This window comes from Nicotiana tomentosiformis, chromosome 3, assembly GCF_000390325.3.
Source record: "Nicotiana tomentosiformis chromosome 3, ASM39032v3, whole genome shotgun sequence".
Classification (NCBI taxonomy): domain Eukaryota; kingdom Viridiplantae; phylum Streptophyta; class Magnoliopsida; order Solanales; family Solanaceae; genus Nicotiana; species Nicotiana tomentosiformis.
Window position 1 is genome coordinate 133,120,608 of NC_090814.1, and position 24,327 is coordinate 133,144,934.

Here is a 24,327-nt window from a genome sequence, read left to right on the forward strand (position 1 = left end):
CACGTTATCGTTATGATTTTACCATAATTTAAATAATGAGTTTGACTAATATACATGATAATGTAATTTTTTTTTAATATAATCTGATCAGCTACTATATTTTGGATTAGCTGATAACGAAAATATTCTCTTTACATTACAGATTTATACAAGTTAAACTCTTAAATAATGAAAACTCATAAATAACCACCAACTATTATGGTGGATAAAATATCCGTAATTAGAGTTAGATTCGAGCCATATGAATAAAATATTTATCAATAATATGAAGTATTTTGCTCTTTAATGGTCTTGCTGGTCCTAATATAAATATCAACACTGGATGAGATTGAGAAAATCAATAAGAACTCCTAAATAAGAATATAGAAAAAGAAAAATTGGAATGGGATAAATCTATAACATTTCAACATTTCCAAGAAAATAATTCCCCACTAACAAGACAATCATTGTTATCTTCTCAGTTTCCTCAATTACTACTATTCCATAAAAACCGGCTCCCACACTTTTATCCTATTCTGACTTTTCCTCCTCCGCCATTTTTTCTCACAAGACTTCGTTACACACACACACACACAGAGCTCATTTCTATTTCCTCCGATTCACTCCACAGCAGCAAAAAAGAAAGGGGAAAAAACGAACAATGTCTGATGAAGAGGTGTTCATTGGGTCTATTGATCAAGGCACCACTAGCACTCGATTCATAATCTATGACCGTTTGGCTCGCGCCGTTGGATCTCACCAGGTTGAATTCACTCAGTTTTACCCACAAGCAGGGTAAGTAATTCACTAATCACTGATCATCCTTTTAATTTTTTTTGCATTAAAGATTTGATCTTTTTCCAAAATTGATAATCGGGTTTCCGGATTTTCATGCATCCACGTTGACTGTGTATTTTTTCTCTCGTTATTGTAGATGGGTGGAGCACGACCCAATGGAAATTGTGGAGAGTGTGAGGATCTGTATGGCAAAGGCTCTTGACAAGGCCACTGCTGATGGACATAACGTGGATAGTGGACTCAAAGCTATTGGGCTTACAAATCAGAGAGAGACTACTGTTGTATGGAGCAAATCCACTGGCCTTCCTCTTTACAACGCCATTGTTTGGATGGATGTCCGTACCAGTTCTATTTGCAGGTCTTTTATCAATTTCCCATTTTTTTCTGTTTCTTGATTTTGAACCAAATCGAACTTCGTTTTCCGATCAGAATCAGTATCTGTTTTTTCCCTTTAATGCATACACATTTGTTTATGTAGAGTATTTGTTAAAGGGGATAACAACTAGTTTGGGTTAAGATTAATTTTATTGGTACCCTTACATTAGGCCCAAAGTTGGAGTCTTTTTTAGTACCCTTGGTTCATAAAGCCAACCTAACTAGTTTGGGAGTGAGTCTAGTAGTTGTTCTTTTATACACATTCACACATATACTTTTCTTAAGCAATGTATTTCTTCTGAAAGGGGGTGTGCTGGCGAAATTCTTAATGGACTCATGTTTATTTTCTTGGAGTAAAGTATGGCGTAATAGTTTAAGGCCTGAGTTGTCATATTTTCTAGGGATTTTAACACAAATATCCAGCTAGATTCACTGTTTATTTTTTCTAACCGGTATACATAGATTATACACAGTTATACACATAGTCGGCAATTTTTAGTTTAAGCGATTAGGTGAGCGGCTATTAGGGTTAATTCTTCTATTTTTGTATGTCGGTTAGGAAATGTGTCTTCGCGGTTGTCTGCATTCTCGTTGATCAATCGTTTGTAGTTTTCTTTCCAGTTCTTAAGGTTTGAACTAATTGTGTGCTTTACTACTAAATCTAACGAATGTTGACTTTTTTATCTATAATTTGTGTATTATCAGAAAATTGGAGAAAGAATTGCCAGGGGGACGGACTCATTTTGTTGAGAGTTGTGGTTTGCCTATAAGCACTTATTTCAGTGCATTGAAGCTTTTGTGGCTGTTGGATAATGTGGATGGGTTGAGTGAAGCTGTTAAAAAAGGGGATGCCGTGTTTGGAACTATAGACACCTGGTTAATCTGGAACCTAACAGGAGGTGTGGAGAATGGATTACATGTCACTGATGTCTCCAATGCGTCGAGAACTATGCTGATGAATCTTAAAACCCTTGACTGGGATAAATCCACACTTGACACCTTAGGAATTCCTCTGAATATTTTGCCGAAAATTATTAGCAATTCTGAGATTATTGGGAACATTGCTAAAGGATGGCCAATCACTGGAATCCCTATCGCGGGATGTCTTGGTGATCAGCATGCAGCAATGGTCGGTCAATCTTGCCGGAAAGGTGAGGCTAAAAGCACATACGGAACCGGAGCTTTCATACTTTTGAACACAGGTGAAGAGATGATTAAGTCAAATCATGGGCTGCTAAGCACAGTAGCCTACAAGCTGGGGCCAAAAGCACCTGTCAATTATGCTTTAGAAGGCTCCATTGCCATTGCTGGTGCTGCTGTTCAGTGGCTTAGGGACAGTCTTGGCATTATCAGCTCCGCTAACGAAATCGAGGAGTTGGCATCAAAAGTTACCTCAACCGGAGGAGTGTATTTCGTTCCAGCATTTAATGGATTGTTTGCTCCATGGTGGCGTGATGATGCTCGGGGGATTTGTGTTGGTATAACTAGATTTACCAACAAGTCTCACATTGCTCGGGCAGTACTTGAAAGCATGTGCTTTCAGGTAAAAGATGTGCTTGATTCCATGCACAAGGATGCTGCACAGAAAAGTGATGATAAGACTGAGGGGACGGAATTTTTACTCCGTGTGGATGGTGGCGCTACAGTCAACAACCTTTTGATGCAAATTCAGGTTTGATTCCATCCCTCCCTTGCCATTCAAGCTGAATACTATTCCTTCTTTCTTGATTTATTCTGCTTCTGCAGCCCCTTTACATGCTTTTTCTCACAATATTTTTGGCTTATTCAAATGTGAAACTGGAGTAGCAGGGTATCCAGTTCTTTATAAACATCAAGAGACGTCGGAAATGGCTTTTGTAGTAGAATACAGTACTGTAATTTTTGCTTGAAATTTTAGACTGGATAAAGGGTTTAGATTAGGATGAGTACATTATTTCCTTCATCGGGTATACTAACAGGATAATGTGATTCTCTGTCTATTGGTTTGTTCCTCTATGTTTGGGTACAACACCGAGGTCTCCATGCATCTAAAAGGCATAAGCGTCGAGAGAGTTCATTAAACAGCTCATTATTACAACCCTTTTAGACTTTAGTAATTGGATACCTTCTTTGGTTTGTCTTCTATCTTTGTATTTCATTCATCTAGTATCTCGTATCCAAATCAGAAAGATTTACTGATTTGTTTCAGTATCTTGCCCCTGCTGTACATGTTAAAGCAACAGCTGATTCCTTTGGAAGCAATGGATTAATTTTGTATTTTACATAATGTAGGCTGACTTGTTGGGTAGTCCGGTTGTAAGACCAGCTGATATAGAAACAACAGCTCTTGGGGCAGCCTATGCTGCTGGATTAGCGGTTGGAGTCTATACGCAGGATGAGATATTTTCTTCAGGGGAAAAGATGAAGAAAGCGACTACATTCAAACCCGTGTTAGAAGAAGAATTGAGGAAGAAGAAGGTGGATTCTTGGTGCTTAGCTGTTTCAAGATCGTTTGACCTGGCTGATCTATCTCTATAATTGACTCTGATCGAACCCTTGAACTTACCTTCATATTATTGATGTTTTAGGTCTTTCCCTTTCTTTTCTTTATATACCAGTGATGCTTGATTTTAATAAATTCCTTTGGTTATTAACTGTGAATCCCTCCCTCATATACATAGTTTCTTTCTTTCTAATGTAATTAACTGGTACTCACATGAGGGATAAACAGATAGAAAAATAAGGTTAGCAACAACAACAACAACCCAGTGAAATCCCACAAGTGGACACGCAGACTTTACCTCTACTCTGAGAAGGTAGAAATGCGTTTTCCGACCTGAATCATTTTCCCGCTTGTTCTGGTCTCCATGTTATAAGAAATGTTTCCTCTGTGATGATACTTACTATTGTATAACAAGTAGTACAATCCAACTAGCGTAATGGGCTTTATACGCTTCAACTTTCTATCTACATACAATTGGTATCTACAGAAAGCATCATTGTATTTCTTATCTTCTTCTGTTCACTAGCTCTAATCGCTTATACCATAGACATCTACGGACTGAGAAATTTGAAGGAGAAATACCATTCTTTTTGGGGATTACTTCAACTGGATCAGCGCTGCAAGCTGGGAACAAAATATATATATTATCGCAGAAGTGAAAAATAACTACTGTATTAAGTTATAACGACAGAGTTTTCTTACCATTGATATGCTGTTGCATCAAAAAGGAACAAAAGATTTACCCCCTCTGCCACAAGACTTTAAACGACGAGAAAACTTTCATTTACCACTATTTCTCCAATTTTCTGCAATGCAAGAGATTGAATGGTAGCAAGTTGTAACCACTTGGAGAAACTGGTTTCAGTTCTTCTCCTTATATAAGTAGAAAGAAAAAATTAAGGAGAAGAATTGAAATCACTTTCTCTTACCCCACTTGTGGGATTACACTGGTTTTGTTGTTATTATTGTAATTGAAATCACTTTCTCCGAATCATTACAACATGCTACCACTCAAGCTCTTTATCGCTACATTGCAAAAAATTAGAGCAATGGCGATAAAAGAAAAGTTTATCTCACTGTTTAAACTGGCGGAAGGAGTAAATCTCCATTTTCTTTTTGTCAAAGCTACTAATCATTTGTATTGTAAGAAAACTTGATCATTATATAGTAGTCTTTTTTCACTTCTACCATTAAATTTTAGTCTAAGTTTTGAGCGCAATCCGATTGAAAGTAATCTCCAAAAATAAGGTTCTCATTCAGAATTTCTTAGATGCTTATGTAAGTTAGTTCTTCATTAATGTGGTCCACATTATTCACTCAGTCATTTCTTATTTCCTCCGGTCCACTTTAATTAATTTTTTGATCTTTTTTTGTGGTCCACAATATTTGATTTTTTCAAATATCAAGAAAGAATTAACTTTTTTTTTCAAAGTTGCCCTTGGAGTAAAGAGCCCAGTAGTATTTGTTGTATTCTCAATGAACAAATTAAGGTTAATATGATCAATTAGTAACAACTAATTAAATTACATTCTGTATACTGCTTTATTATACAACAACTCAAGTATCCAATAAGAATAATACCTACATTGTAAAACTGTTGCATTACCAAGCGTTTCGTCCCTGTGTATAAGTTTTAACTTGACACTGCCGTTTGCACCAAAATCTGGGAGATTTGCACAAAGGATGACTTGAGGCAACTGTTCAGATTTTGTCCAAATTTAAGAAAGTTTGCAAAAATAGCCTTGGCGTTACACAACCGAAAGTTCTATCAAATAAGTGCTACAACAGAATAACAGAACCAAAAATCAGAACTTTCGAAAGCATGCGCAAAAACTTTTGCTTTTGCTTGAAAATTAAAAAGAATAAAAGTGAAAAATTCAAAAACTTAAACTTTCTAACAACTAATTGGATGAGTTACTAACTAAAAAGAGTATAAGACAATGAATTGGATAATAATAGCATTATAATACAAACAAGTGTTTTATGTTGTTTACATTATCTCATCCAATTAATCAATATTGTGGATCACATCGGAATTTATTGGTTTATTATATTTGAGAACATTAAATAGCCAGACTCCAAAAGCTGTTCTTATTTTCACTAAATAATTATCTATCACTAATACCTTCTTAGAATATTTGACATACGGACGCCATTTGTGAAAACCAATTTTATGATAAATTACACGAGCTAAATATTACGCTCCTTTTCTACCCTCTTCGCTAATGATTTGATTTCCTTCACAATTGTTTCAGTGAATGAAAATATGTTTCTTGCCTTTGTATAAAGAGCAAACTTAAATTTTGAATATATGAAGAAATTTAAGCGACCATTAGAAATTAAAATCCGGGCAATTTCCTCATAGATGGAAAAGAATATAACCTGAAATGAAACTCAGCAATTTATTTTCCCAATAAATAGAGGGTGGTACTAGAAAGAATATATAGATGGTGGCTACCAAAAGTATAATATGTTATAACTTACATTAAACTGTTCAAATTTTAGAGGAAAAGATCGAGTAGCAATAATAAATTCTCTCGCTTTATCCTTGAAAATCAATCTAGCTTCCTTCTCACGTCCACCAAATAATAATTGTTTACTATTGCAATAGGAGATGTTTGTTCTCAAAACAAAAGTCATCCATAGAGGAGAACAGGAAACATATTAATCCAATAGTTTATTTGTAATTAATTAAACAATGTGTTTTAGTCGTTAATCGCGTTATTAAAAAAGGGGGTTAACTTTTTTCTTTTTTTAAGCACAAATGTTTGTTTTGGCTAGTTAATTTTCTACCCAACAGTAGTGATTGGAAACCTAGTCTACTGTGCTATGATTTTGTCGTCCACACATTGATTCTCATGATTGAGTGTTTCTTTGCATATCTCGATTTTCATCAAATTCGTATCTCGCATCATGTCATCTTATAATCAACTTTTGACAAAGAATGGGGTATTTTATTTGCACGTGTTTTTTAAGGGGTGGAGAAGTGTACGCCAGTCCAAGAATTTCAAGAGGGTCCTATCCCAAAAATAAAAATAAGAAATTCACCTTTATACTACAATAATAACAATATACTCATTATCACAAGTAGGGGTGTTCATGATTCGATTTGGGTCGGTTTTACCTTAAAAAAAATAAACCAAATAAATCGGTTATTTAAATTGTTGAACCAAACCAAACCAAATTAATAGAAATTTATAGGTTTCGGTTTTTGTCGGGTTTTTTTCGATTTTTTGATTTTTTTGGTTTTTTGTCGGTTTTTTCTAAGAATACATTAGTTGTGGCCACATAGAAATTTTCGGCTCCTTTAGTACTCTAGCCAAAGAGTACAGCTAAAAGAGAGAAGTTATATGACCTTTCTGGCCACATAGAAAAATTAGACTAGCATGTCCAATTTCTATATCACTCACTATTCAGACATGTGCACTTAAAACTTCATTACACAAATAAATACACATCTACAATCCCTCATGAAAAAAGAAATGCAACTTTGCAGTTGAAGATGGAGCTAATCATCAGACACACACATTAATGCTATTTTATCACCCAACTTTAGAAAGTTTACAGAAGATTGCAAAGTCACAAAAGTTATATTATAATAATAAAATTAAAATAGGATACAGTAAAACAGTTTTTCATATGGTAAAGTAAAGCATCCACATCAAAAAATACATCCAAATTCCAAGCAACAAGAATATGGTTGAAGCCAGTTCCATCATCTGATCTAATCAATGCTCAAAACATTATCGGGATATTTTGTAAGATAAAAAAATAAAAATATTAAGCATTAAGTAATTCACAAATATAAATATATTCATAATGAGTTAAATGTTTAAAATTACCTTTTTCAACTATTTCAAGTTTTTGGATTTCTTCTAAAATATTTTTAATGTTGCATTCTTTGGGAGTTGACCTGAGCCATTGTTGTGTGCAAATTAGAGCCTCTACCGTCTTTGGCGATAAAGAACTTCGATATGAATCAAGAATCCTCCCACCGGTACTAAAAGTCGATTCAGATGCAACGGTAGAAATAGGAATTGCAAGAACATCTTTTGCAATCCTAGAAACAATTGGATACCTTTTACTTGCATCTTTCCACCAAGACAAGATATTAAAATCTTTGGCCAACTCCAAATCATCTGTCAAATACCTCTCAATATCAGTCTTACTTCCTTCATTATCTTGCTCTTGCAAATATTTTTCCCGTTGCGATTTCCGTATCTCTCTAATATCACCTTCACTCAGCGTACTAACTTGACCTCCCAAAATCTCATCACAATTTACAGCAGAAGAATCTTTATAGCAATTATACAAGCGAGATAGAGTATCCATCACTTTGTCTGATCTCAAATTTTCCGCCACAAAATCATAAGATTTAGCAAAAATAAACTTTACATACCTCATCTTATACCGAGGATCTAACACAACAACGACAAATAATAATATATTCATATTATCAAAGTCACCCCAATATTTATCAAACTTGAGTTTCATCTTAACAGCCATATTAATCAGAACTAGATCATCACCTTGAGAATTTTTGGCAATAAAGTTAAGAAGATAAAAAAGCTCATAGAAGAAAGAATTTGAAGTAACATACAAAGTTCCTGAAAATTTCAAAGTAATTTGGTAGAAAATGTCAAGAAACTTTGTAAAAACTTTTACCTTCTTCCAGTCATCCCCACTTGAGTGCGCTGCTTTCTAATCATATCTAGACAATACTTTTGGTACTTGTGATCATCAATATACATTCTTGAAAAGGCCTTCTCAAATTTTATAGCTGTACTTAATATTATATAAGTTGAGTTCCACCTGGTTTCAATATCTAAACTCAAAAGGCCATGACTATCAATCTTTACCTTCTCAATAATTGATTTAAAGGAAGTTAATCTTGCAGAAGAGGACTTAGCATACTTTACAACATTTCTGACCCGAGAAATAGGCTCAATATGATCACTTAATCCTTCTTTTACAATTAAATTCAAAATGTGAGCATTGCATCTAACATGTAGAAAGTCATTTACCAAGACGATTCCTTTCCAATCCTCAATCCTCCCTTTCAAGTGTCTAATTGCTGCATCATTAGCAGTTGCATTATCTAGGGTCACAGTGAATAGATTTTCAATTCCCCAATCTAACAAACAAATCTCAATACCCTTTGCAATTGTTTCACCCTTATGATCTAGAACTTGAAAAAAGTTCAAAATTTTTTTTTGCAAGTTCCAATTATCATCAATCTAGTGGGCAGTTTTAACCATGTAAGTTAGGTTTTGGAGCGATGTCCATGTATCACTAGTAAGACATACGTGTTGATTTTGAATATGCTTTTTAAGCTTTTCTTTTTCCTCATGATAAATTTTTAAACATTGCCTAGCAACAGTCAAACGAGAAGGTAACTCAAAATTAGGCACAACAATTGACATTAATCTTTTAAAACCTTCCTCCTCGACGACTCTAAATGGTTGTTCATCAATGATCACAAATTCAGCAATAGCCCTTCTTACTTCATTGACATTATACACAACTCTTTCTAGTTTACAAGTACCAACACTACCTCCCTATCCGCTTCTTTTAATTGGGTAAGACCTGAGTGTCGGCTGTGTTCTGTCAATGAATCTAAAAGGGAATTTCTTACAAACAATATTCAAATAGTTCCATAATGTAGTAGTCCCATTTATATTAGTATCAGAAGCAAAAGTTTTAGTACAGAAACTACATTTTGACTTATGCTTACCATCTTTATCAAAATATTTGTAAAAGTATTTCCAAATGCCTGATGTTTCCCTCCCAAGGCCAGAATCATTTTCAGAAGGTGCTGCTCTTTTATGCTTTTTAGGAGGTGTAGGAACACTTGAATTAACAACTGAAGTATTGTTGCCTTCAAGTTGAGAAATTTCATGAACCTCGGCTTCTGAAGGTTTTATTTCCATCTGCTAAGAGCGAAGAATCATACAAACAGTGGTCAAGAACAAAAAGAACTACATAAGTGATACAAAAATACTTTACAATTTCATGTAATTTTTTCCAAATTATCCATTAAAAAAATGATAACTAGTTGGGTTTAAGACCAAAAAGAAAGGCAAAAACCTGCTCATTTCTCATAGTTATGGTTGCCATCTGTCGTTATTCAAATCATAAAAATGAATTTCTTGAAGAAATTTGAGTAGATGACTCTGTTGTTGTGTACAATATCAAGAACTTTAGAGGGAGAGAGGAGAGAATTTTGTTTGGTCTGGAAGCTGCGTATGTTCTGTTGTGAAGGGGTGAAAGAGAATCAAATAAATCCTAAGAAATTAAAGACCTTTTGTCTGAACAGGCCAATTTGACTTAGGCCCATTGCAGTTAAAGAAATATTTCATAGGTTAGGCCCAAGAGTGTAAAATATTACATATACTGTAAAGAAAATTTTAAAAATAATATATATATATATATATATATATATATATATATATATATATATATATATATAAATTTAAAATAGGTATCTATATGATCAGTTTGGTTTGATTTTTTTCGATTTTTGTTTTTGTATAAAACCAAAACCAAATCAAATTTTGTCGGTTTTTTAAAATTAGAAACTAAACCAAGTTAAATCAAAAAGATGTCGATTTTTTTTTCTCGATTTGGTTTGGTTTTCGGTTTGGTTCGGGTTTTCGATTTTTCGCGAACACCCCTACTCACAAGTATAATCTGGGAAGATAATATGTATGCAGATCTTACCCCTATTTTTGAAAGTAAAAAGACTATTTTTGATAAACTCTCAGTTCTATACAGAAAAAAAAAAAATAGAAATAGAAGAACATGATCACCTTGTTTAAACTTCAAACATTTTTGTTTAATAGCAGCGATATCTATCAATTTGTGCATTCCTTGATTATTCAATTGAGCACCTCATGTTTCCCACAAGCATGGGTGAAGCTACGTGTCTAAACCGTTTGTCGAAAATTTACACTGCATATATAAATAAAACAGTAGTAAGTTTTAGAGGTGTATAACATATATTAATTTTACTTATTTCAAGTTGAGCACTCTTAAGAAAATTTCTAGTGTTGTCACTGCCACAAGCATTTCAAGCACTTTTTTTCGAACTTGAACAAAAAAATTGTTTAAACAACTTTTTTTGTTCTATGGTTAATTTGTATTGACATGATTGAAATTTGAAAACTCTTTTTGATACGGAACGAAAAGGGAAAGGTGATGGATTGAAATTTGAGGCATAATGGGTAAAGTACGTACGTTCATGATTTGCCATGTCGATGTTTCTAAAAATGGATGAGCCTACATTTCCATTGACATCAGCAGTAGACTAAAACAAAGGGGTTTTCCTTGTGTCAATCAACATGTGTGCCAATGCCAAATTCAAAACTTTGAGGCCCCTGGGATCCATGCAAGAACAGAGGCATGATATTATTCCATTCTTTCTTTTCGCATTGGGTTGGCATGATATTATTCCATTCTTTCTTTTCGCATTGGGTTGCTTGCCGCACATTAAGCAAGAACAGAGTTTAGGTTATGCAATGATAGTACAAATTAATATTCATAATTAGGCACTTGTTATAAGATAATTCACTTAAATTTTAATGACAAAATTTAATTAACAATTTAGTAAAAATGATAACTAACTAGTTTACACGTGGTTAAATTTACACTTATCATGTCAAAAATCAATTACACTATCAATTGTATATAAAACTTTAAATCTTATAGAAAAAATCCGATTAAGATATATAAGTTTTTTGTGATAATTGTATACGGTCAAAATCGGGCTTGTCCTTCGTATGACTGATCGAGACTAGAACGTGATAGGGCAAGGTTCAAACTCGTGTTATATCGAACCATGGTACGAAGTTAGATTGCCGAGCTCGTGACCCAGAGATCGATCAAGATCGAGATCGGCCAAGATCGAGACCGGCCAAGATCGAGACCGAGCAATATAGAGATCGAACGAGACCAAGGGAAGCTTACCGAGCCAAATAACGAAAAGCCGAAATATCCGCAATCGGGCATGGATCGCGGCGGAAATCCCGGCACGTATCAAGAAAAGGCCGATTAATTAGCCTATCATGGGGTTCCTTACTGTATTTAGAATTGTATCAAGAGTAGGACTCCCCTACTATATAAAGGGGGTTTGATCATTTGTAAGACACATCACATTCACGCAATACAAAGCAATATACTGCCTTCTTCTAGCTTTCAATATCTTGCTACTCTGTTCTTATATAAGTTGAATCTTCACTTGGTTCGAGGGTGATCGAACTTGAGGGCCAAGGCTATTCGATTCGTTTGGTTTGCATTTATTTCTTTCTCAGTCAATTTTAACATTAATATATATATATATTTCCTTAATTTGTGCCAAGTTATATCACGTATCCTTAGAACCCGTATAAATTCAATTGTTATCCGTTTTTAGGGTAAACAGTTTGGCGTCCACCATGGGGCTAAGGACAATAGTGATTGCCTCATACTAACTTTCATAACACACACTATTTTACACTTGTTCTTGTGAGTATCTTTGATTCCAAGCTAAAACACAAAAATGTCAAACTCTCAATCAACACCTCAACATGTTGACAATGAGTCCGGTCACCAAGGAGAAAATAACAACATAGCACCCGATAACGAGATACCAATTGCTGATCCTGCTGGAATTCCGATCACAGATCCAATCGACGCTAATTCGCATGTGGCTATCGATGCAAATTTGCCTACCGACCCCGAAAATAGCGTTCGTGGTGGAGCCCAATCGGTAACCCGGAACACACAAAACGTTGAAGGATAAGGGATCAACCTACGAATGATCTTCGAAATGTTGCAAGCTCAACAGACGGCAATAGCTAGTTACAAAACCAAAGCCGCGCACCAAGCAGGACTGAGCCCGATCCTCCCTGGGAAGTCACCCGCGCGGATGAATCGATCGTAGATAGGTCAAACGAACGTGAATCGAGGGCTAGCTCCGAAGTTATAAATATGCTTGAGGAGCTGACAAAACAGATAGAATCAGGGGAGAAGAAGATCGAGGCTAACGACAAAAAGGTGGAAACTTATAATTCCAGGATAGACCAAATCCGAGGAGCACCTCCAATATTGAAGGGCCTGGATTCCAGGAAGTTCGTACAAAAACCCTTTCCTCCGAATGAGTCTCTGAAGTCAGTCCCCAAAAAATTTCGCATGCTTGAGATTCCTAAGTACAACAGAACGACTAACCCAAACGAGCATGTTACCTCTTACACATGTGCAATTAAAGGGAATTATCTAGAGGACGACGAATTCGAATCCGTGTTACTAAAGAAATTCGGGGAGACCCTATCAAAGAGATCTATGATATGGTACCACAATTTACTACCTAACTCTATTGATTCTTTTGCTATGCTTGTAGATTCTTTTGTAAAAGCACACGCTGGAACCATCAAGGTCGAAACCAGGAAATTAGACTTTTTTAAGGTAAGACAGAAGGACAATGAAATGCTCAGAGAATTCGTGTCTCGATTCCAAATGGAACGGATGGACCTACCACCGGTTGCCGACGATTGGGCAGTTCAAGCTTTCACCCAAGGACTCAATGTTCGAAGCTTGGTGGCTTTGCAACAATTGAAGCAGAATTTGATAGAATACCCGGATGTAACTTGGGCCGATGTACATAGTCGGTACCAATCGAAGATCGGGGTCGAAGATGACCAACTCGGGTCTCCTTCCGGGTCCGTTTATCCTATCAGACCCGTCGACAGAATTAAGAGGGATATCGACCCAGAACCAAGGTCGAACAGGGGTCGATACCAACCGTATAATGGAGATCGTATGGGCAACGAACCTGGGCGCAACCCTATACGAGGTGAGAGGAGAAATGATCGAGGCCAGAGCTCTCGAGGGCTCATAAGCAAGAATGGTTTCGACAGGCATACCATACCTAAAGAAGCACCGCGGTTGTCAGAATATAACTTCAATGTTGATGCATCCACCATCGTATCGGCTATCGAAAGCATCAAAAATACTAAATGGCCCCGACCTTTACAAACCGATCCAACACAAAGAGATCTCAACCAAATATGCAAATATCATGGCACACAGGGCCACAGAACGGAGGATTGTCGACAATTGAGAGAAGAAGTAGCACGGTTATTCAACGACAGGCATCTTCGAGTATTTCTGAGCGATAGAGCTAAGAATCATTTCAGAAACAGGGATTCCAATAAACATAATAAACAGGACGAGCCCCAACACGTCATTCATATGATCATCGGAGGGGTCGATGTTCCTCAAGGTCCGATGATAAAGCGCACCAAAGTATTAATCACAAGGGAAAAATGGACTCGAGATTACATACCAGAAGGAAATTTATCTTTTAACGACGAGGACGCAGAAGGAATCATACATCCCCATAATGATGCACTGGTAATTTTTGTACTCATGAATAAAACTCGAGTTAAATGTGTGTTGATTAATCCAGGTAGTTCGGCCAACATCATTCAATCGAGGGTCGTAGAACAACTCGACCTATAGGACCAAATCGTGCATGTGGCCCGAGTCCTAAATGGATTCAACATGGCTTGCGAAACTACTAAGGGAGAAATAACGTTGCCTGTAAACGTAGCCGGCACCACCCAGGAGACCAAGTTTTATGTGATTGAAGGAGACATGAGGTACAATGCCCTGTTCGGGAAACCATGGATCCACAACATGAGGGTCGTGCCCTCGACCCTTCACCAGGTATTAAAATTTTCAACACCAAAAGGGATAAAGATGGTTTATGGGGAGTAGCCCGCCGCAAAGGAGATATTTTCCATCGATGAAGTAATTCCAATATCAACAATCTCATCGACAAAGGACTCAGGTTCGAAAACGAAACAAGAATCCAAATAGCAATCATCGATGCCAACCTCGACCCAATCGGACAAGCAAGGGATTGATGAAGACGACGATTACGGGGTTCCTCGATCCTTTAAAGCTCCTGATGATTCCGATGCTACTAAATCGACGATCGAAGAGCTGGAAAAAGTTATACTAATCGAACATCTTCCTGAACGAAAGGTATACCTGGGCACAGGGTTAACTCTCGAGCTCAGGAAAAAACTTATTCAATTTCTTATAGCTAACATGGATTGTTTTGCTTGGTCCCATGTCGACATGATAGGGATCCCACCGGAAATTACCACCCATAAACTAAGCTTGGACCCGAAGTTCCATCCGGTGAAGCAGAAAAGAAGACTCCAGTCCGAGATCAAGCATGCCTTCATCAAAAACGAGGTAACCAAGCTTCTTAAAATAGGGTCCATCCGGGAAGTAAAATACCCCGAATGGTTAGCAAATGTAGTGGTAGTCCCTAAAAAAGGAAACAAACTTAGAATGTGTGTAGATTACAAAGATCTAAATAAAGCATTCCCCAAGGATTCTTTTCCTTTGCCTAATATCGATCGCATGATCGATGCCATGGCCGACCACGAGATCCTCAGTTTTCTCGATGCCTACTCCGGGTACAACCAAATATAAATGAACCCGGATGATCAGGAAAAGACCTTGTTCATCACTAAATATGGAACCTATTGCTATAACGTAATACCATTTGCATTAAAAAATGTTGGTGCCATGTACCAATGCCTAGTAAACCGGATGTTCGAAGAACAAATAGGAAAATCTATGGAAGTGTACATTGATGATATGTTATTTAAGTCCCCATGAGCAGAGGACCATTTGAAGCATTTGCAGGAAACCTTCAGCATATTGAGGAAATATAACATGAAGCTAAACCCGAAAAAATACGCGTTCGGGGTCGGGTCAGGCAAGTTTCTCGGATTCATGGTATCCAACCGAGGAATTGAAATCAACCCCGACAAGATTAAATCTATCAAGGAAATCACGGTAGTAGACAACGTAAAGGTCATGCAGAGGTTAACCGAGCGCATAGCCGCCCTGGGGCGATTCATCTCGAGGTCCTCCGATAAGAGCCATCGATTTTTCTCATTGCTGAAGAAGAAAAATAACTTCACATGGACCCTTGAATGTCAGCATGCCTTGGAAGAACTTAAACGTTACTTATCAAGCCCGCCGCTACTTTACACGCCGAGGGCAGACGAACAACTGTACTTATATTTGGCAGTATTAGAGATAGCGGTAAAGGGAGTCCTAGTCTGGAAGAACAAGGTACGCAATTTCCAGTTTATTACATTAGCCGGACCTTAGGTGAGGCCGAAACTGGATATCCCCACCTAGAAAAGTTGGGGCTCGCTTTGATAAGTGTCTCTAGGAAACTAAAACCATACTTTCAATGACATCCCATATGTGTTGTAACAACTTATCCACTTCGAAATATTATGCATAAACCCGAGCTTTCGGGGCGGTTGGCCAAATGGGCCGTAGAAATCAGCGGGTATGATATCGAATATCGATCTCGAACAGCCATTAAGTATCAAATTTTGGCATACTTTGTGGCTGACTTCACGCCGGCCCTAGTAACCGAGGTTGAAAGGGAACTGTTGGTAAACTAGGGTACATCCTCGGGAATCTGGACCCTCTTTACACACGGTGCTTCAAACACAAAAGGGTCCAGACTCGAAATCATACTAAAACCACCCACATGCAACGTGGTTAGACAATCTATTAGAACTGTGAAATTGACTAACAGCGAGGCCGAATAAGAGGCCATAATTGCTGGTCTCGAACTAGCTAAAGGCTTGGGAGCAGAGGTGATCGAAGCCAAATGCGACTCCCTCCTCGTGGTGAATCAGGTTAACGGAACCTTCGAAGTTAGGGAAGAATGAATGCAAAGATACCTAGATAAGTTACAAATAACTTTGCTCCGATTTAAGGAGTGGACTTTGCAACATGTGCCTCGAGATCAAAATAGTGAGGCCGATGCCCTCGAAAACTTAGGGTCATCGGTCGAGGAAAACGAGCTCAATTCGGGGGTCGTCGAGAAGCTCACAAGGTCAGTAGTCGAAGAAGGCCACGCCGAAATAAACTCCACAAGCTTGACCTAGGATTGGAGAAATAAATACATAGAGTATTTGAAAATCGGAAAGCTTCCCTCAGATCCAAAAGAATTGAGGGCCCTGCGCATGAAGGCAACAAGATTCACCTTATCCGAAGATGGAACCTTGTTCAGAAGAATGTTTGATGGTTCACTAGCGATATGTCTAGGACTAGGAGACACCGAGTATGTTCTGAGGGAAGTTCACGAGGGCACTTGCGAAAATCATTCTGGTGCCGAATCATTGGTTCAAAAGGTAATCTGAGGCGGCTATTATTGGATAGATATGGAAAATGACGCGAAAGAGTTCATTCAAAAATGTGACAAATGCCAAAGACATGCACCGATGATTCACCAACCCGGGGAACTACTCCATTCGGTCTTGTCACCATGGCCATTCATGAAGTGGGGAATGGATATCGCTGGCCCTCTTCCATGGGCACCAGTTAAATCTCATTTTATTTTATTTTACTTATGACTGATTATTTTTCTAAGTGGGTTGAAGCATAGGCCTTCGAGAAAGTTAGGGAGAAGGAAGTCATCGACTTCATCTGAGATCACATCATATGTCGATTTGGGATGCCATCCGAAATTATGTGTGATAACGGGAAATAGTTCATCGGCAGCAAAGTAACAAAATTTTTCGAAGATTATAAGATTAAAAGAATCCTAGCAACACCTTATCATCCTAGCGGGAACGGGCAAGCCGAATCAACCAACAAAACCATCATCCAAAATCTTAAGAAGAGGCTAACCGACGCCAAAGGAAAGTGGAAGGAAATTCTGCCCGAAGTTCTTTGTGCATACCACATAACCTCGAAGTCCAGTACCGGGGTTACCCCATTCTCATTAGTTTGTGGTGACGGAGCTCTAATACCGGTCGAATCGAAGAGCCGAGTATCCGGCTCCGATATGCAACAAAGGAATCAAACGACGTAGCCATGAATACGAGCCTAGAATTATTGGATGAAAGGCGTGAAACCACCCTCATCCAACTGGCCGCCTAAAAAATAACGGATCGAGAGATATTACAATCGAAGAGCCAATCTTCAATTTTTTAACGTCGGGGACTTAGTGCTAAGGAAAGTCACCCTCAACACCCAAAATCCGAATGAAGGGAAATTGGGTTAGAATTGGGAAGGATCGTACTGAATTCTCGAGATTACTGGAAAAGGGTCCTACAAGCTCGGAACGATGAATAGATAACAACAACCGAGCAATTGGAACATAACTCACCTAAAACGATATTATTGCTAAGGTACGACCCCTTTCCACTTCCTTTTTATTTCAGACTAACAATTGCAGCTGGTCAACAAGAAGCGATGATGGATTTTTCGGCGAATGGCACGAAGTCTTTAGGTGTGAAAGGACGTGTTGCACTCCTTTTCCCTTAGACCGGTTTTGTCCCAAATGGGTTTTTCGGCAAGGTTTGTAACGAGGCAATAATGAATCGTGCTAACTTAGAATCAAGCCCGATTACGAATAGGCACCGAAGATCAATTCAACAATATCCGAGGTTCCTTTGCAATCAACCTCGAATACTGGGGGGCTACCCTCGGATATGCATTGTCTTCGAGTATAAACTCTAGCGAGGAAACTACTTCATAAAGGGAGGGTCTCGATAGAAATGATTTATTGTAGGGGCCAAACGGTCAAAATGAACCGTGCCCATGTAGATTGCTCGAGCCCTGGCATAAAATATATACGCATGTATGATTATTTCGATCGAGAATAAAGAGAAGCACTTTCCTTGTAATCATCTTATGTTTTAAAATTTTCCTCTTTACATCCCATTAAAGAATTTCGTACTTCTGAAAAATAACAAGCCTAAGGGCATTACATAACTAGAATGTGAACGATCACCCCCTCACTCGGGGGCTGCCGTCCAACTCAAACCGTCCAAGTCATCGAGCCTCAGGGGCAAAAGACCTATTAGGCAACTCCCCGGTTTCTAAAGGTCACGACCACCCCACTCGGGGACCGTTATCTCAGGCAAGTCCGGATGACTCAGAAAAATAAGCCCAATGGAAAGTTCCCGAACTAAAAGGCTACGGCCAATTTAACACGGCTCGGAGACATCCGAGACCCGTAACAAAAATAGGCCTTCAAAAAAGAGAAAATTTTTCACAACCGGTTCTAAAAGGCTGCCCTTGACAAAGTCATAAACTTAAGATATTTTTGGGGAAAAATCTTCGGTAACGTCGAACTCCAACAACGCCTTAACCCAGAAAGTTAATAAAAGTAAGATTTGTTCGAAACCTCGAACACAACCTTATTGTTTCACGCTAAGGCATTCTGACCTTTGTGAATATAAGTAATAAAGCAAAGAAAAAATTGAGAGCCGAAAGGGAAAAAAAGGCCTTATATATATATATATATATATATATATATATATATATATATATATATATATATATATATATATATAATATTTTTACAAAGGCCAGATCGGCCTAATACAAAAAATTACAATGACCAAAACGGCCTAAAAAAAGATGCAAAACAAAGCAAAAATATAAAGGCCTAAATGGCCTGGTCTTCATCGGGGGTAACATCTCCATCCTCGGGATCTTCCCCATCTTCGGACTCGCTTAAGCCATCAGAGTCTTCCTCAGGAAAGGCCAGCTTCCGGGCCCTGATTTCCTCTGCTTTGGCATTCTCGATTTCGGCCATAACATCAAAGCCCTGAGCATGAACTCCCTCGAGGGCTTCCCTTCGAGCTTGCCATTTTGCATGATCTACCATGCTTTTAGCCTTCGCCTGGATGGCCTCGACATCGACCTTAAATTGGGCCACTTTGGCATCAGCTTTGGTGTTGGCCACGGCAACCTCAAATCTGGCCACTTCGAGTTCGCTAGCCATGTTTGCCTTATCATAAATAGCCAAGTCCAATAGAGATTGAAGCTCCTTGATTTTCTCTACCTACACCGAGGCCTTCTCTTTTGCAGCTTGGAGCTGGGTCTCGGCCTACTCCAGTTATGCTTGGACGGTTTTCCTTTTCGAGGCTAAGATGTTCATATTCTTCTTGAACTCTTCAGCCTCGGCTTGTATTGTATCTACTTATTTCTGAAGCTCATCGATCTATTTGAGCCTCTGACGGACCTGCAGGATCGGATCGTTAGTTACTATCTCCAATTCATCTTCACTATCGTGAAGCGCTCGGAATACCTGCTCAGCCATCTCAACATGCTCGTCCCGAGCCGTTACTAAATCGGCCTGAAGCTTCTCACTGAGAAGCTTGTAGGTGTCACTTTTCTCAATGAGATCCCGAACCTCGGCTTCATGATGAGTCAATTCCTCTCGTATTGGAGGAAAGCCTCGTGATGCAGCACCGAAGCCTACAAGCATAAGGGAAGATGTTGTGGTTATTTACAACTTAAAAAGTTAGAATATATGAGAAAGAAAAGGCACGCCAATTTACCCGATTTAATGCTTGCCAGGCTTCATTGAATAGACCAGTGGCACCCAGCGACTATTCCTTCCTTGATACCGGCAGATCACCGAGCCCGGTGACGTTTTCCAAAGTAGCGGACTCAACCCCATCCAAGAAGCCGTGGATATCGGTCACCCCCTGAGGACTCAACATATCGGCCTCACGGATCATGACATCCGAAATATGAGGAGACCGGTTGAGGTAGACCGCTCCAAGTTCGTCTATTGGGGCACTTTCCTGCTCTCTCTCTCTCTCTCTCTCTCTCTCTCTCTCTCTCTCTCTCTCTCTCTCTCTCTCTCTCTCTCTCTCTCTCAACCCCCCTAGCTTGGGGCAGAATGGGATTGACTCTTTCTGGCTCGGACGCTTCAACTAGAGCTATCTCATCGACCTCCTCATGTCGGGATGCTTCAACTTCAACGCTCTCCAGTTCGAGAACTTCTTGTACAGTGACGCCGGCCCACACACGAGCCACAAATTTGGAATTATCTTTATCTTCTTCTTTCGACTCGTCCCTTAATCGACGGATTGAATCTGAAGACATAGCACCGGTGTCCCCCCTGGGCTTGCAAGACCTCCTCGCCGGTCTTTTCTTTTCCGAGCCCGGGGAAATCAGAGCCCCTTTCCTCTTCTTCTCTTTGGCCTGCTTCGGAGCAAGAGGGTGGGGAAAGACTTCTTCGTCACCAGATGAGGGCCTCATTGCAACATCCTTTCCGAGGCCTACAAAGGAAAAAAGTTTAGTAAGCTCGAGAAGAAGCCCGAATGATCACCGTTCTAAGAAAGAAACTTACCATGATTGCGGACCTCCCATCGACCCTTCGACAACTCTATCCAAGCACGTTCTGAGTACGACCTCTGTAACACAAGGCCTTCGACCCATTTTTTAAGTTTCGGAATGGGGTCCGACATCTGGGCCACAGCTGCGACGCCAAAAAATGTCAATAAAGAAAGAAATAAGAAGAAAAGCAACGAGATTAAACCTTCAAAGCGAAGTACTACTTATGTGTCATGTTCTATTTCTTGGGAAATGGCATATCTTCAGCAGGGATCAGGTCCGAAGTCCTTACTCGAACAAATCGGCCCATCCAACCTCGGTCCTGACCTTCATCTATGCTCGAGAACGGAGCCTTACTGGCTCGGCGAGCAAGCTTGATCAGCCCCCCTCGATAGAGTCGGGGACTATAGAGGCCTATAAGGTGGTCGAGTGTAAAGGGACATCCCTCGATTTTGCTTACAAAAAATCGGAGGAGAATCAGTATTCTCTAGAAGGAGGGGTGGATATGGCCGAGGTTCACATCATACCTCTTGCAAAAGGCAATGATGATGGGGTCTAAGGGACCCAACGTAAAGAGGTAAGTGTAAATACTTAGAAACCCCTCCACGTGGGTAGTGATCGATTCCTCGGGCGAAGGAACCACCACATGCTTATTGACCCAGCTGCAGTCCTGTTTAACCCTAAGCAAGGAGTTTTTCAGTGATTGTGCATATGTACCTCGAGACCGGCTCACATCGGCCCGTTACCAAGAATGCCTTTTCGACCCTAAAATTAGTAACAATCGGGCACCCCTCCGGAACAAATTGCTCAGGGTGGGGTTCCGCCGCAACCTCACCGCCGGTGGGCCGTGATGAAGAAGCAACCTCCTTTTGCGGTACTGTCTTAGAAGTTTTCGCCATTGAAGAACAGGAGAAAAGAGAATTAAGATAGTATGCGGATTGATGAGAATTCAAGAAATTTGGGTGCAAAAGTTGCAAAGCAAAGGGATTTTTGAAGAAAAAGCAAGAGTAGGAAGAGCTTTGAACGTAAAAGTTTGAATGAAAAAAGGCTAGGGTACTTATAGCTTGCTGGTGACGGTTCAGAATCGGTAGTGGCCGACCAGCGACTGGCAGGCATTTAATACCTTAATAATTAGACCGACGGGACATTTCGAGTTATTGCTTACGTCATGATCGGGTGTACCAGTGACGTTCGTCGTTTACGTCATTACCCATCGAGACAGAGCTCAGAAATTCATATCGTTTCTCGTCATCTTCTCTCCGAGAAACGAGGGGATTATCTGTATACGGTCAAAACCGAACTTGCCCTTCGTATAATTGATCGAGACTAAAACGTGATAGGACAAGGTTCAAACTCGTGTTATATCGAACCATGGTGCAAAGTTAGATTGCCGAGCTCGTGACCCCAAGATCGAGACTGAGCAAGATTGAGATCAAACGAGACCAAGGGAAGCTTACCGAGCCAAATAACGGAAAGCCAAAATATCCGCAATCGAGCGGGGATCGCGGCGGAAATCCCAACACGTATCTAGAAGAGGCCGATTAATTAGCCTATTATGGGGTTCCTTACTGTATTTAGAATTGTATCATGAGTAGGACTCCCCTACTATATAAAGTGGGTCTGATCATTTGTAAGACACATCACATTCACGCAATACAAAGCAATATACTGCCTTCTTCTAGCTTTCAATATCTTGCTACTCTATTCTTATATCAGTTGAATCTTCACTTGGTTGGAGGGTGATCGAACTTGAGGGCCAAGGCTATTCGATTCGTTTGGTTTGTATTTATTTCTTTCGCAGTCAATTTTAACATTAATATATATATTTTCTCAATTTGTGCCAAGTTATATCACGTATCCTTATAACCACGTATAAATTCAATTGTTATCCGTTTTTAGGGTAAACAATAATGTTATGAGTTTAGTAGCAAGAAATTAAATATTAATTAATTTCTCATAAAATTGTATATTCAGTTCAAGTTGGACCCGTGTATATATATATATATATATATATATATATATATATATATATATATATATATATATATATTATTCGAGGTCAATTAATCGACGAGAGGATTGCTCTAGTGGTGAGCACCCTCCACTTCCAACCAAGAGGTTGTGAGTTCGAGTAACCCCAAGAGCAAGATGGGGAGTTCTTGGAGGGAGGAAGCCCATGGTCTTTTGAAAACAACCTCTCTACCCCAGGGTAAGGGTAAGGTTTGCGTACACACTATCCTCCCCAGACCCCACTAGTGGGATTATACTAGGTTGTTGTTGTTGTTGTTGTTGTTGTTGTTGTTGTATATCAATTAATCATAATCGTGCATGTTTCGATATATCTTGCATCAATTTTTTGTCATGTAAATATTGAGCGTGAGTAAATTTTTTTTTTTTGAGTTCTACATCAACTATTGACGCGAGGCTAGTGGTTATAGGGAGCTTTTGAGTTATGAGTTCAACTAAACTAATATTTTCAACACATAGCATCGATAGACATGTGAAAAAACACAAAATTTAACGAATATTTGATTAAAACCCCATGATTTCAAAAGTATAATGAATCAAGTGTTAAGAATTTTAAAAATTAAACTTGACAAGTTTAAAACTTTAAATCCTCAATGAGATTCTATCTAATGCAATATGTTGTTGAAGTTAATAAGACGAATTTCTTCTAGCCTAATTTTTATTAATTGCACATAATTAAGGAAAATTTACATTTCATAGCTAAATCTAAGAGTTATTTATGGATAACCGCTACCTTTTAGTTTAATTATTTTTTTTAGCTACAATGAATTTTTAATTTACCCATCATAGTTAGTACCAAATATACAAAGTTATTCCACTGTATAATCTTTTCTCTCAACCCCTTTTCTCTCTTCTCCCTCAACTCTTTTTCCTTTTCCCTCTCTCTTCTTCCTCGACAGCAGAGAAGTTACAGCCGACCATATTTTCCGGCTGAGTTCTACGGAGCCCAACTAAGCATCCGCCTCTTTCTCTCTCCACACATCACCACCCTCCGACGTATACCCCATTTACCGCGAATCACCCTTAAACACAGCTGCCACACAACGTCAGATTCAGATATGAAATCATGAAGTTGCGATCAATCCATTACCGGCGGCGAAAATAATAGAGGAGGAAGATCAGAGGCATCACCGGATCTGGATATCCCAGAGATGCCAGAATTCATGGCTTTTTCTCCTTCTTTGTATCTCACGTCTGAGTGTATTCGTTTGACCTGAGACTTATTCATCCACCACTACTTTTCACGCCGGAAAAAGAAGCTACCTATTTATTCTCCATTGCCTTTCACGTCGGAAAATCGTTGTATAAATACAATGTATTTTGTATTTTCGTTAGAGATCTAAAGTGTATTTTGAATTTTCGCCGGAGATCCGATAGGGTTTGATTGTATTCTCCATTTTTAAATACAGTGTATTTTATATTTTCGTCGGAGATTTGACTGTATTCTTTATTTTTTTAGTTAAATACAGTTAATTTTAAAAGGATTTGAATGTATTTTT

The 24,327-nt window shown here is 38.7% G+C and overlaps 2 protein-coding genes across 2 annotated transcripts; both read left to right on the forward strand.

The window, feature by feature from the left end:
• The first annotated feature begins 383 nt into the window (after positions 1-383).
• LOC104090167 (glycerol kinase) lies at positions 384-3,792 on the forward strand. Its single transcript, XM_009595222.4, has 4 exons — positions 384-774; positions 914-1,135; positions 1,858-2,824; positions 3,424-3,792. Exons 1-4 carry the CDS (start codon positions 641-643, stop codon positions 3,667-3,669), a joined length of 1,569 nt encoding a protein of 522 aa, XP_009593517.1. The 5' UTR covers positions 384-640; the 3' UTR covers positions 3,670-3,792.
• An 8,809-nt stretch (positions 3,793-12,601) lies between these two features.
• LOC138908528 (uncharacterized) lies at positions 12,602-17,989 on the forward strand. Its single transcript, XM_070199200.1, has 2 exons — positions 12,602-14,078; positions 17,901-17,989. The coding sequence occupies exons 1-2, from the start codon at positions 12,602-12,604 to the stop codon at positions 17,987-17,989; spliced, it is 1,566 nt and encodes a 521-aa protein (XP_070055301.1).
• Positions 17,990-24,327: the final 6,338 nt, after the last annotated feature.

What these genes read in the sequence shown, in the direction of transcription:
- LOC104090167 (XM_009595222.4), top strand. Translation starts at nt 641, where the DNA reads ATGTCTGATGAAGAGGTGTTCATTGGGTCTATTGATCAAGGCACCACT. An exon ending in CGTACCAGTTCTATTTGCAG is followed by an intron (nt 1,136 to 1,857) that starts GTCTTTTATCAA and finishes GTGTATTATCAG; the next exon opens with AAAATTGGAGAAAGAATTGC. An exon ending in ACCTTTTGATGCAAATTCAG is followed by an intron (nt 2,825 to 3,423) that starts GTTTGATTCCAT and finishes TACATAATGTAG; the next exon opens with GCTGACTTGTTGGGTAGTCC.
- LOC138908528 (XM_070199200.1), top strand. Translation starts at nt 12,602, where the DNA reads ATGCTTGAGGAGCTGACAAAACAGATAGAATCAGGGGAGAAGAAGATC. An exon ending in ATGTGTGTTGATTAATCCAG is followed by an intron (nt 14,079 to 17,900) that starts GTAGTTCGGCCA and finishes TAACAATTGCAG; the next exon opens with CTGGTCAACAAGAAGCGATG.